We start from the raw sequence: 13,857 nt of genomic DNA, 5'->3' as shown, positions 1-13,857 counted from the left end.
TGATTGAACGGGATCACAAAACTTTGCGAAATATGGTATTTCATGATACCTAATTTGACTTGGATTTAACCTTTATCTCCATAACAACCCCTCGAGACAGCTCTTCCTTTCTACATATCCAAAAAGAAAAGAAATTAATTCTACAATATTTCAATCCCGATTGGAGTAAGCCATCCAATTGTGTACCATGTTAGAATGTTGATTGTCGTTCGGTTCACTTCTTGATTATGTTGAAATTTATTCGATACTTACTCAAATGAGATTCAAACACTTCGACCACTTTGCTACGCGGATAGAAACGTTCCAAATTCATTCCAACAATCTTCAAACATTCGATACTTGAAATTTCTATGCCAATAAACCATTCTTCATACATCTAACCTATTGTGCTTCGAGTTTCTTCATTTTACTTTGTTGATCATTAGGTACTGTGCCACAGTTCTTACAAATAAGTCTAGGACACTTTCATTCTGAATGACTTTAATTTATCATGAATTTAGCAGTTATAAAAACTAACATCATGTTTGTGCCTAAGTACTGGGGCTTGTAAGAGGTTTATATTCTATTTTCTTTTATAAACTTATGTATATCAAGCTTATAAGATTTGAATCTTAATAATAATAATAAGGACAACAAGTTGCTGAATAAAGCTGCAATCGTTGGAAACCTTGTCACATGGGATATAGGCTAAAGTTGCCGGAGTTGTTCATTAAAGCCTCATAAACTTATATATATATATATATATATAGTTTGCTGTGAAAGCATCATCACTCATCAGCTACATGGTTTTTGAAGGCTTCATTAACTGCATTTGTAACTTTGTCAACTGTATGGCTGTAGATGATAATGTTTGAGTTGGATTCATCTCTAACCATTAATACACGTCGTGTTCATTGTTCAACAAATCCTGCATAGATTTTGATTATATTTTTGTTTATATAGAATGTGACAAGTGGTCAGAAACCCTTGGCAAAATAGACCACTGTAAGAAATTTTAAGATGGTTAAACACTGACCCAATCCAATTGTGAATTTTTTTTATACACAATTCTGTGCAGGGTTGAGTTGAGAGTATATCCATTTCAGTCTTATGTTTGTCTTACAAAGTACTGCTGGAGACACATTAGGTGGTGAGCAATAGAGACACGTTATGGAGTCATCTAATTGGTTGTATTGGGTTCAACTCGGCTCGACTTGAGTTGAGGTGAGTTTGAACTTTATCTTTGAGCCAATTTACTTAAGCTCGACTCAAATTTAATATATATATATATATATATATATATATATATATATATAAAAAAAGTTTTTAGTTCAGTTTAGAAAAGTTTATAGCTTGACTTAGAATAATAAGCTTAGTTTAATGCGAGCTTGAAAATTATCTAATTTTAAGCTTAGACTCAGTTCTAGCTCGATCGATCTAGTTCGACTTGAAAATAGGCTCGATTCGGGGTTAGGCTCTGCTCAAGATAAGTTGAGCCAAACTTGAATCCCAAACTAGGTGCAATATTAATTCTGGCCGAACTTGAGTTGGAACCGACTCACTTAGGGTTCAGTCGTTTGCACCCATACATATACACATGTTGCATCTAAAAATCTAAACCAATAAGCAATTTTTGTTTTTAAATCTCTCTTGCATCCTTGTTACTGCCCAGGTGCGAAGAACCCCGGAGGTAAGACTTTGGAGCTGATGTCTTTATTAGTGTTTATACCTTCTATCTTTTTGGCCCTCCTATTTTTTTGTTAAATCATAGGAATCATTTTGTCCTTATATTTCCACAAAATGCTTCGAGTATGTTGCTTTTGGTGAGCTAATGAAAATATAGGGTCAAATTAAAAGTACAAAAAACTGGTTATGTTTTTCTTAATTGGTACCTATAAAAAAAAATTATAATAGCAAGAAATGCACTGCCTTTAAAAAAACACCCGAAGAATTCACCGTCATACCTTAGAAATTGAGTTTTTAAACGTTAGGGTTGATATTTGATAGATTACATTCTAATGTTATATGCCCATGATTAAAACTTATTATGGCTCACTTTTTGAGATGGTTAGTCAAATTGTATAATATATTTATCATAGAGAGGGTTAGCATTTCTTTCTTAGTCTATACTTACAAGCTTATAACCAATAAATAAATAAATAAAAATAAAATACAATGGTTGATTTGTAGGTTACTCTTATATCATAGGTACTTTTATATAGAGACTTTTGTGATGTCATGTGCACTTAAAAGTTTCGAGGGGGGGCTTCGAACGATATTATTAAAAGTCCTTGTGTTTAGGGTTGTGAAGGACATTCAAACCACTCCCAAAGAAATAGTTATTTTGCCTCGAGTGTTGGCACAGTCTTGGAGGAATCGAATCTAATTTTGCATGAACTCTTATTTGAAAATAATGTTTATACCTTTTAACTCTTTCTACGATTAAGATACATTACATCATAATAAAAGATGAGATAGATAAGCGAAGAGTTGTCGCATGAATTCTAAGAAAGAACTTTTGGATTGAATTCATCTTTCTGTTTAGTATTTTCTTTATCAAGTCTCACTTCTTGTAATTCTAAAATATTGTGAGAGGATCATCTTGATCGCTTCTTCTCCTTATTAGATGACATCTTCTGTGTTAGATTGAGACTATTATTAATTTGGCATTATGTTTGAATGATTATCTCGACCCGTATATTATTACTGGATTCTCTCATCCTCTCTGCGGGTGGATGTAGGCTTTAAGCCAAATTACATAAATTTTCTTATTCACATTACTTATATTTGGTTTTTTATATACAGTAGTGTTCATCGTAACAAACTGGTATCAAAGCACATCATCAAATAATTAGGCACACTCCATAACATAATAGAGTTGGTGAGCGGATGAACTAGAGACTATGTTGTATTACTCGGAGAATCAATATGTTGTATTACTCGGAGAATCAATATGTTGTATTACTCGGAGAATCCACTCTCCTATTCAAATCTCAAATATTTGGTTGTCTTGCTTATTATCATGTTAGTGATGGGAAGCTAGAGCTTAGGGCCCAGAAATTTCTTTTTCTCGGTTATCTCGACAGATTAAGGGGTATAGATTTTTTGGCGTTTAGGTTTGACAAGGTTGTAATCACTAGACATATTACCTCTGATGAATCTATCATGCTTCACCCAAGAATGAAGATTATTGCATCCATAGAAAAGGAGAATAGTGCTGACAAACAGGTGGGGTTGGATATTGAAGCTACTCAATATAGGAGAAGGGCTACTGCATAGATTCTAAGAAGCAGCTTTTGAATTGGAGTTATCTCACTGTTTGGTATTTTGTCTACCAAATCTTATTCCTTCTTGTTCTAAATATTGTGAGAGGATCATCTTAATCTAGAACAGCTTGTTCTTCCCATTGGATCCTCTCATTTGTATTAAAGTGAAGTTATTTGGAGTTTGGATTTGAGTAATTATCTCCACCTATACTCTTTGTCTTCTCCACCCGTGGGTATACAGTATAAGCTTAACCACATAAATTTTCTTGGTTATATAATTCCTATCGAGTCCTCAATCTCATAATAATCCATTTGGATCGCCTCACTTCTGCGTACACTCATTGTCCACCACCACAACTTTCATACCCTCCAAAGTAATTGTTCTTTAGACAATCTGGGAAATGGATTTTGCAGTGTGATAGGAGAATGAGCATCGTATAGACTTTCAGGCATCCTGTGGGTACTATCAACATTATTGATATCCAGATTAGAGAAAGTAGATACTCCATAGTGCAAGTCACCTCCAAGCACATCTATATCCACTAACTCACTGTAGGCTTCTTTAGAAGCAATCACCAGGGAAAAGGTCTGGGTAGTCCTACCTGTCCTTCGCACAACGAATCCATTCATGTTCCTTTTGATAGCATTCACTCAATCCATAGGTTCTTTTTTCTGAGGCAATCTAGTGAGTGTAGCCCAAGAATCCTGCCTTTAGAAGATGTTCCAATATCAGGAGTGTATTAATTGCATTGAAGATAGCCAGAAAAAGAGACCTTTCCAAGTAAAAAAAGTATCAAGAAGGTGATGAGCATTTATACAATATTTGGATATGTTTGCATACCTCAAGAACTTATCAATTGCAAATCTAAGATTGTAGTAAGGAGAAGAATTTGCTAGATTGACAGTACCAATCATGTCAACGTAAAAATATCCTCCTGTTCTACATAGCTGCAGATCAAGTGTAGTAAGGCCTTAACTTTGTTCCGGGAGGCCATCCCTTCGCATATTAGACAGAACAAGTTACAAAACAAAGAAAGAAAGTTGAAAGAACCTCAAAGGATGAAACTGAGCTAGAAGTAAATGGCAGTTGCATCCTTTGTGACAGCAAACATAGCTAAACTTACTGCCTAAAACAACTCATGTTCAACGCACAATATCTAGTTTTTATGTCGTTCTTGTTTGCAATTTCTTTTTTCTGATGCAGTCTTTCGGTCATCACATTTGATGGTCAGTCAAAATCTTATAACAAGGGGATCGTTGAGAGATTTACAAGGGTCGAGCCAAGGAGGTCATCGCACAGGCTGCCGGTGCTGTCATGAGTCTTGTAAATCTCTGGCCTTGGGCTACTTCTGGTGCTGCTAGACACTGAACCGAAGGCAGTCTTCTGCAATACACCTGTTGGGGATGACACAAACCGAGGGCTTGAATCCCAGCAGTCTGTTAAGAGATTTATTGATGATGATGAGCAATTCTTGCTTTGATCCTTTGGTGCATTACTAGTGCTTGTCAAGGCCTCCCCGAGAGGTCCACCTACAGAAGTCTCCCAGGAGATTGGCATCCAACTTGCTTGCCGTTGGCTAACTTCAGTTAATATGCCTCCTCCCACTCCCAGGCCCATCTCAATGGGGTTGTACTCATGAGATAACTTAAGTGGCGATAGTTTTAGCTTATCATCTGGGGAAGAAGTGGAGGATGAGAAGTCTAAGGAAGCCAAGGGAATAGATATGGAAAGTTGGGTTCTCTCAGACTGCATTTCTTCTGTCTCCGACGGTCTGGCATTTGAACGGTCAGATTGACTTTTAGGTGAGTCATCGATGAACTGTCGAAGGAGATGAGGTTGTGACTGTTCGTTGAGTTTAGGTGTAGGAATAAAGCTGGTGATCTCTGAGGATCTTGGAGAGTTCATGAGGGATTCAGTGGAAAAAAGTCCAAAGTCTACTCTTGAAGATGCTTCTTCAAAAGGATTGTGTTGTTTTGAGGCAAGAAACAAACTATCTATGGCTTTCTGGTTCATAGAAGACACCAAGGAAGGGCTGTGGGAGTCCTTTGCAAAATCATCTACGTTCTCTTTACTGGTCAACATCCTGCAGAACATTTATCATCACCAGTAAGTGGAAAGGATAAGGTATTTGATAGTTTAATCTTTTCAGAATAATATGAACATTATGTATGAAACTTTTCCCAAGGCAGTCAACATATGGTCTGCTATCCAAAACTTAACGAGTAAATTTGAATCATAGGAAACAAAAGGATTTTAGCAGAAAAATATCAATTTATAAACTATTTAGATTTGATAAAAATTTCTGAAAATCCTATAGAAGCTCATCTTTTCTTAATTAGTCCACTAAGTAGCCATATTACTAGAGTTCCGAAGCGCATAATAGTATAATACCACTTCATCTAAGTATGAGACTTTGAAAGGAGACAGCCATAGAGGTCATCAAGATCACATACAGTGGGAAGTTAATACTGTGAGAAGATATAAAAATAAGACTGAAGATCCATCCTTGTAGACGCATCATTCATATAGTGTCACAGGGAAGGGCAAGAGGACTTATAGAGACATAGATATTTATATTCAGACAAGTATCTAGTATGTTCCCTAGTGAGTGCACACAAGTATGGGATCTTAGTTCTTACACATACTTTCTCTAGGTAAACTCATACATTAAATTGTCACTGTATTTTAAACTTAAGAAAAAAAATTGAAAAGACATTTTGCTCTCAGTAATCACAGTCAATATCTTAGGGTGTTCATGCATTTAAACAAGTAACAACATGCAACTGCTTAATCATGTTATCCATCAGCTGCTCTGTGGAAGGATAATATTTTAGGGAATAGAAGCAGAAGTATTGAATATGACACTTTAAGCTTACTGAAAAATGAAAGCACTTAGGCATTTTAACAACAATTTATACAATATTTTGATAAAGATAATTGTCTCTGGAACTAGGTGATACAATGAAGCAATGGCACTAAAACATGTTGACAGGTTAGAGACTTCAAAAGATCTTTCCCTACTGCATAAGGCTTCCACTAATGCAGAATTTGGAGAAATCAATACAATTTTTGCTAACCCATTACTGGAGGGGCTATTTAGGAGACTCCATCCGCTGATCTCAGAATGGATGGTGGAAAACCTACTGTAAAATGAAGTGATGAACTTTGTTAGAGAAAATTTTCTTGTTGAATCCATTATTTGTTCAACCATTAATGGATCTAACAAAGCCATTATTTCTCCCAAAAGAAAAAAGGATTTCCAAACCTATCCTGCCAATGATAGCACTGTTATTTGCAGGAAGCTGTTGATTAAGCAGTCGGTAATGTACTAAAGTGTCAAAAGTTGTTGTTTCTAAAATTGATAGTTAGATAGAATGTGGATGTTGTTTCTAGACACTTGATTTAGTCAGAAAGGGTGATCACCAGTGGTCATTAGGATGACCATGTAAGCCAGAGAATAGAAAAATTATATCAACTAATCACACACTCACATGTGGGGGCAACTAAGAAAATAACATGCCTCCACAGTCAAAGATTAACACTTAAGAGAAAGCTTATTGATCACTTTAACAACTGTCATCTCATTTTGGTCAACTTCTAGAGGTCTACTGTTAAATTAATCATCAGTTTTCACTAAACTTAGAAAGATAGCAGTGCAACAAAATAGAAGAGATTAAGATCATTATGGAGCATGAAAGAAGACCTGACTGATAGAATCATTTGTCTCTACCTGTTGAACTGTGAGGAGCAGGGATCTGCCAAGTTCAAGCTAGAATCTTTTGTCTGCTGCTGTGCAGTGGTAAGGCTACCAGATGATTTGCTGCCAGAAACAGCTGAAACTGATTGTGATGATACAATGGCAGACGTCGCTTTCGCGGCATGGCCAGATTGGCCTTCCACATGCTTTCTTGAACGATGGCGGCCCCGATTCATATGTCGTTCACAGTACTTCTGGTCACCAACTGCATCCCTTGAGCACCGCCATTTCTTACCATCAGTCCGACGGCATCTACCAGGCTCTGGATCTCCATTTCCAGAATATCCCAGGTGGAAAGATCCCCATCCCACTACAACAATTGAACATTCAAAATACACTCTATACTGAATCAATACATATATCCTACCAAACATTATCAAAGGTCAACACTATGATGTCTAATACTCTTTTCTCTTAAAATGTAAATCTTTCAGTATCCAAAATCAACAGGATATTTGTCAACAACATCTGCAACAGCCAATAACAGCTAAGCCTTTGTCATTGGTTGCTGTTGAAGATGTTCCTGACAAATTTCTTGTCGGTCAGGAACATCTCAGTATATAAATATGTTCCCTGTTTACTTTTTTTCTACAGAATTCAATCTATAGAGTGGAAACTCTTTGAAGTACAGAGCTAGGAGGATCTTAACATATTCGCGTTAAAAAAGTACCCAGGTAAATAAATCAAAACAGAGAGAGCAACTATGTAACTTATGAGATCATAAAATGGATAACGATCATTATTCTCTCGGGAAAAGTTATCCTCTGTACTACCAAATGTAAGAATGGTTTGCACTAATATTCTCTTGCAATTTCTGGGAGAGGCTTACATGTACTTGAACCAAAACAGCCAGCTGAGAATGGATTGAACCCAGATGGGTTGAGGCTTCTTCTGATGGGGATGAGCAGACTGGCTGGTATTTGCACATTAGCAGTAATGTATTTATAGATTAATGCCTGGTGCTCTAGCTCCATCCACTGAGATGGAGTGAAGGGCCCCCGCACCCTTGACAGCAACCCGTTCATGCTTACAGTTGAGCTTCCAGAACTCAACCCTGAACCACAAAACCCAAGGAGAAGAAGAAAGTAAGCATAAAAGGCAAGGTGAAACTCCACCCATCCATACTGAACAAAGCAGAAAAGAAAAAAAGAGGGAGAGGCAATGGCTGAAGAGCATCTAAAGATTTTGACATAAGAAAAGCCACAAAAAGTCCCCGAAAGAGATACACAAAACCATGAGTTGCTCCAAAAGTAGAGCTGGAAAAAAAAGAGGAAAAAAAAAGACCTTCTTTCCATCCTTTGAAACCAAAGAGAAAAGGGAAAAGAAATGAAAAAACCATCTCCAAAACCACACCTTTGACGACAAGACCCATCCAGGAGTTGGCAGAAAAGGATGAAAATTTGAGAAAAGGAAAAAACTTTTCTTTTCTTCTTGATAAGACAGAAAAATGAATGTAAAAATTGACAAGAAAAGATCATCTTCCAGTCACTACTGGAATCAGAGAGACCAGCAAGTAACCAAGAACCGCATGCCAAAATCCAAGAGATGCAAAGTGCCATCACCCATCAACACAAAAGGAGATAGCAATTGCTAGGAATACCCGCATTCCTAAGATAAGAGTTTGCTGAAGAAGATGGCAATGAGTTCTGATGGCTATAGCAAGGGAAGGTCCCATCACTGGTAAGCATCATGGTGGCATCCGGTTTGGTTGATGAAGAGAAGCTTAGCATTTGCTCTCCATCAGAGAATAGAGAGTGGGAGTTGGATCTGAGGAGGAAAGGAGCTGCCTTTGTACTGGAAGGTGACAGCATTGGCTCAGTTCTGGCCATCTTTAGGAATCTCCAGTCATGCCCTTCTGGTTCTCCACCAGACCTACCATACTTGAGGAAACTGAGCTCAGAGTCTGAGGTGGTCAGTGAGGAAGAGAAGCCAATACCAATACCAATACCATCCTCTGAGGACGCACCTACTAACCCATCATCCATGGCTACCACCCCACCCAACTCCATCTCATCTACCAACATTCCCTAACTAACTGTGTGTTTTGTGAACAAAATGGCAAGGAGTGGGGAGTTGGGTTCATGAGATGGAAGTGTGAGTGAGGAGAAGAGTGGGAGCAGAAGGAGCAGCATTTCTCTGGTATGGTTGGTGGAGAGTGGAAGGTTTTGGGTTTGGGCTTGAGCTCAGAATACCAGAGTGGTTTTCTTTTTAGAGGCTGGTTGGGAGTAAATTATTGGAAGAGAGAGAAAGAGAGAGAGAGAGAGAGATGCCAGCAAAAGTTTGGTGCTCTGTTTTGGAGTTTTGGGGGCATTGCAGTTATTGGGCATGCAAAATATCTTTCAAGAATTAAACTAAGAAAAGTTTGGTACTTGGATTTAGCCAATTTATTCATAAATCTCTGAGAAGAGTTGCGACTTGTACTTAGAATCATAATATTATTAGCTCACAAGAGCAGTTTACGTTGCTTATTATTGTTGTTTTTCTTTCATAAATCATAAACTCATAGAGTAATCATAGACTAAGACAAATATATTAACTTTTTTTAATACATAGGTTAATCGTTTTAATCAATCCTTGCATAAGGAAATAGGCCACAGTGAGCCTAAACTGTATCAACCCCAACGTGGATTGATAGAAATGGCGACAGTATAATACATAGCTTGTTTGTATTTGGATACATTTCGTAACATAAGCTTTTTTATTTTTTTTAATGGAAATTTCGTAACATAAGCTTAATGAGGAAAAGCCATGTCTAGATGCGTGCTCCCTTACTCTAAGGCATGGATTACATACAAGCTGGGTTATAGGATATTGCTATTTCCTACTACTTATGTAATGTGATAGATAGCATGCAATTGGGTTTCCTTTTCCTTCTTTTGTTCTTAAAGAGAGAAAAGATGATGGACAAAATTTCATTCATATATAACATCAAAGAGTTACAAAGCTTTAAGAAAATCTATAACAGGCAACTTAACAAAGAAAAGGGTATCAAGCATTAATAATTTAGAGATGCAACCAATCCATTGAATTGGCCCTTATAACTTAGCTACAATACACATTACAATAAAGAAACATGCCACTAAGTTTGACGAACAAAAATGATCAATAAAAATAGGTTTCACGAGGAGGAATACATCTCTCCTCCTTCTAGACAAAGCGACAAAGGGAGGGGAAGAACTTTAGTAACACGGCGAGATGCATTTCGTAGTAAAGGAGAATAGAGAAAACTCTAGTAAGGGGCTGCTAGGGCTAGTGCAATTTTGTAGGGAATTATCTTACCAAATCATTTTTATTGAATTTATAAAATACATCTTTTCTATTGAGAAATTTGTAAAGAAAGAATACTTCAAGACCGCGTTCGTAAGAAGCTCATGTAACCTATGCTAAAGAGCATTGATAGCCTACTGGTTTGTACACGATGTTTTGGATACCCTTGGTTCTTGGTGAAAGATGTCAAATAAGGCTCATAACCAGTATTAAGATAGTGTCAGATGTGTCATTAGAAATGAAGAGGGCGATCTACTGTGGGTTGTAGTTCAGTCCACTTCTAGATTTTTTCCAAATTTTTGTGAAGTCTAAGCTGTGCTCTTGAGCCTAAAATTGGTGCAAGGGCATTTTCAACAAAACATCACCGAGTCAAATTGGAAACCTCTTGTGAAAAGCTTAGAGGAGAGGAAAGCCCCCTTTGGCATATAGTTTGCTTTCTGCTTGTTTCTCCTTTTCGTCTTTTTTCAAATTGTAAGGATACTTCACTTTTTTTTAGTGAAAGTCCGTAGACATAATTCATTACTAAACTTCCGAAACAACTAATCCAATAGTGGATCAGTCCATTCTTACATGATTTTTTCTGAATTACAAGACTGGCTAGAAAGTGAGTAGTAATGTTATTTTTCCTGCTCAAGTAAAGTACCTTCAAAGAGGTAAAAAGTCAAATCCACCTATTGCACTCTTGAATAATAGGGAGAATACACCAATTAACTTCAGAAGCATTCCTGTTGAAAGCATGGACCATATTTAAGCAGTCACTAAAAAATATTGGCCCTTGCTTTATCTCCCTGATTGTGTAATTCTTTGATACTTGATAGCAGAGCTAGGGCTTTTTCAACTAGAGCATCCTCCCTGTGCACCAGAAACCCATACTTGCAGACATTAAGTCCTTTCGAAGATCCAGAAATAAAAATACCTATGCCTCCATATGCTCCACCTCTCCAAGTAGTATCAACCAAACAAAATTTGGTATCTCGATCCGGAGGGGTTCCAATGAAATCCTTGAGTGTAGGCACATGGTTGTTCCTTGCTTTCTAGATAACCCACATAGTGATGAAAGCATATTCTAACTGCTCTTTTGGTAACTTGGTGCTTTAATGCAAGATCTTGCTAAGCTTCCTTTGAAATCTTCCATATGCAACCCTAGTCCTCCAGCAAACTAGACAACTCATGAGAAATTACAGTGGAGGAGTAGGTGTTCCACTATTTCGACATGGGAGTTGCAAATAGGGCACTCACTATCAATTTGAGGGATCTTATGGTTGAGAATTGCACAGACTGGGAGTGCTCCTACCACACCTCACACATAAATGTGCTTATTCTTGGGATAACATCAAAGGATACTTCATTTATGGAAAAGAGAATATGGTTGCTGATTAAGCAACCACCTATCGAAGGCAAACATTGAGGTGTGTTTTTAGGGCGCAATATCCCTCGTACCTCCGAAGCTAGCCTCTATTCTTTTGACCAGCTCTGTCAATATTTGCTTGGACCGATTTATAAGTTACAATTGATTTCTTAGCTCACACTCTTTTTTTGGGAAAAAAGAAAGAGATTAATAAGCTAATTAGCTCTTCTTTGTTTGTATTGTTAACAAGAAAAATATTATTGTATCCGCTTCTCTTGCAACAATTTTAGAAAGAAAAACAAATTGGTTTTATTATTTCCACAAAGAACCAAATTGGTTTCATTAACTCTTTTAATATATTAAACCATTCTTTATAAAAGAAATCATTTTTATTAATTAAAGTAGGCTCAAATAGATTTCAGACTTACTAGATCACTTTACGGATCTTGAAAAGCTATGGGGGCATATATGTATATATATATATATATACCAGTGCATTTACTAAAAGAAATTAAACTCAAAGGTATAACTTGTTAGCAGTGATATCTTGCCACTAAATAGTACTTTAGTAGTAAAATATATCTTATATATTATAAAAAGAAATGTTCAAATTTAAGTCCAACTATTAGCACAAATAGTTGCTATACCTCTCCAAACAAGAGTCCGAGAGTTCAAAGCCCCATATGGATGTGAGAATATTCTTTATAAGAAGCTTAAATCACTCAATATTGTAGCTCATTTCTGTAGGAGGGTTGACTTAATTGCCTAATTTAATTATCAATGAGGGCTAACTCCACTGTCTTATCTATATCCAACAAAGTACTCTTAAATTATCAAAATAATATATATATATATATATATACAAATTGCTGAAGCAATGTATAGCTTATTTAACCACAAGAAAGTGAATTCATAAACAAACTTGGTTAGCCCATGCAAGGAGGATCAAATCACCCTCATCTTTGATCCTTCATTTGCTAAACGGTAGCATGTGCCAATTAGCAAGTTGTCTTCCCTCATGTGGCCAAGTGCACCAATTTGGTGCACTTTTGTTGAGCAATATTGCTATTAAAATGGATTTCTTGTACAAATAACTTACAAGTATATAATATAATCTTGTAGCAACTTATTGGCCATTGGCAGATTCCAAACTAATTGGTCAAAAAAAAGGGCTATGCTTGCAAACTTATCAATCAGGCATGAGACTTTAGCATTTAAAACACTGGTGGATGAGTTGGAAGTTTAAAGGCAGCATCCATGAACTATTCAACATGCTGCTTGCTATCTTCCAGAATGTTGGAATTACTGCATGCACACACCATTTGGTGTAGCATGCACATGGAGGGACATACATACAACCACCCATCATGTCCTTTTATAAGAGAGATAGAGAGAGTACTATGTCATAGATTTGACTAGTTTTACCATATATTTCGTATGACTTAGAATGTCTATAGTTTTCTTCTTCTTATTATTATTATTATTTAATATAGAAGAACATAGACAGTAGTTAGAGTGGTTTCCCTATAAATATGACTAAAAGTAAGTTCTGCAATATCTTCAATAATGTGGTGTATAATCCAAGATCTATCCAAATCCTTCCCAACAATGTCAATCAAATTATTGAGAGTCACTTTGAACTATATGCTGCATGTCATGCTCCCAAACCTTTTTGTAAACCCATCCTTGGTGAGCAGCACTACTAACACCAAAGGGACCCTCGGCAAAAATACAACCACCAACTGGGTTTTTTAATATACAAGGTCATCAGAAGGCCTATATTTGGAATGTCTGTAGTTACCAGAGATAAAATAATGAAAGTAATGTCCCTCAGTAGCATATGTTATATGTACATAAACACCACACAAGGTGAAGTTTCATTCACGTCTAAAAACATATGCAACTTGTTTTGCATAGTTGGAACACATTTCATGAATTTTGCAATCCAACTAATCCGAGGTGAAGATAGAGAATATTCTCTCTTTATATACTATGGTGAATGCAAATTTTTAAATCTCGATGTGTACCTAGTTTTAAATTTAAACTCCGGCCAAAAAATTATTTGAGAGGATCTAATAGTCTATATGATAATTTATTTTCCTTCTCCTTTAAATATGTGACTTACTCTCACATATGATATTCAATACTCGGTAACCATAGAAGTATCAATTTCTTTTATAAAATTAATAAGTTACAAATTATCCCATCGGTGATTCCTAAAATTGGCCGTTGGTTTCTA

General features: G+C 36.5%; 1 protein-coding gene across 2 annotated transcripts; it reads right to left on the bottom strand.

Moving 5' to 3' along the window:
- Positions 1–4,067: 4,067 nt before the first annotated feature.
- LOC140772961 (growth-regulating factor 7-like) lies at positions 4,068–9,223 on the bottom strand. 2 transcript variants are annotated; one of them, XM_073115232.1, is made up of 4 exons: positions 8,604–9,223; positions 7,833–8,057; positions 6,977–7,313; positions 4,069–5,329 (listed from the first exon to the last, which is right to left on the bottom strand). In XM_073115232.1, the coding sequence occupies exons 1-4, from the start codon at positions 9,025–9,027 to the stop codon at positions 4,486–4,488; spliced, it is 1,830 nt and encodes a 609-aa protein (XP_072971333.1). In that variant the 5' UTR covers positions 9,028–9,223; the 3' UTR covers positions 4,069–4,485. The 2 variants fall into 2 exon arrangements, with proteins under 2 accessions (XP_072971332.1, XP_072971333.1); XM_073115231.1 differs by lacking the exon at positions 8,604–9,223 and having other exon boundaries at positions 4,068–5,329; positions 7,833–8,590.
- Between the last annotated feature and the right edge of the window lie 4,634 nt (positions 9,224–13,857).

Source organism: Typha angustifolia, chromosome 13, assembly GCF_048772165.1.
Source record: "Typha angustifolia cultivar Huaian chromosome 13, ASM4877216v1, whole genome shotgun sequence".
Taxonomy (NCBI): Eukaryota; Viridiplantae; Streptophyta; class Magnoliopsida; order Poales; family Typhaceae; genus Typha; species Typha angustifolia.
Note: the sequence above shows the minus strand (reverse complement) of the source record. Positions and strands in the feature narration are given on the sequence as shown.

Coding starts and splice junctions, on each gene's coding strand:
- LOC140772961 (XM_073115231.1), bottom strand. CDS start 8,562: ATGGCACTTTGCATCTCTTGGATTTTGGCATGCGGTTCTTGGTTACTT. Junction 7,314..7,832: donor CTGTTTTGGTTCAAGTACAT/GTAAGCCTCTCC, acceptor CAATTGTTGTAG/TGGGATGGGGATCTTTCCAC. Junction 5,330..6,976: donor TGCTCCTCACAGTTCAACAG/GTAGAGACAAAT, acceptor AATGTTCTGCAG/GATGTTGACCAGTAAAGAGA.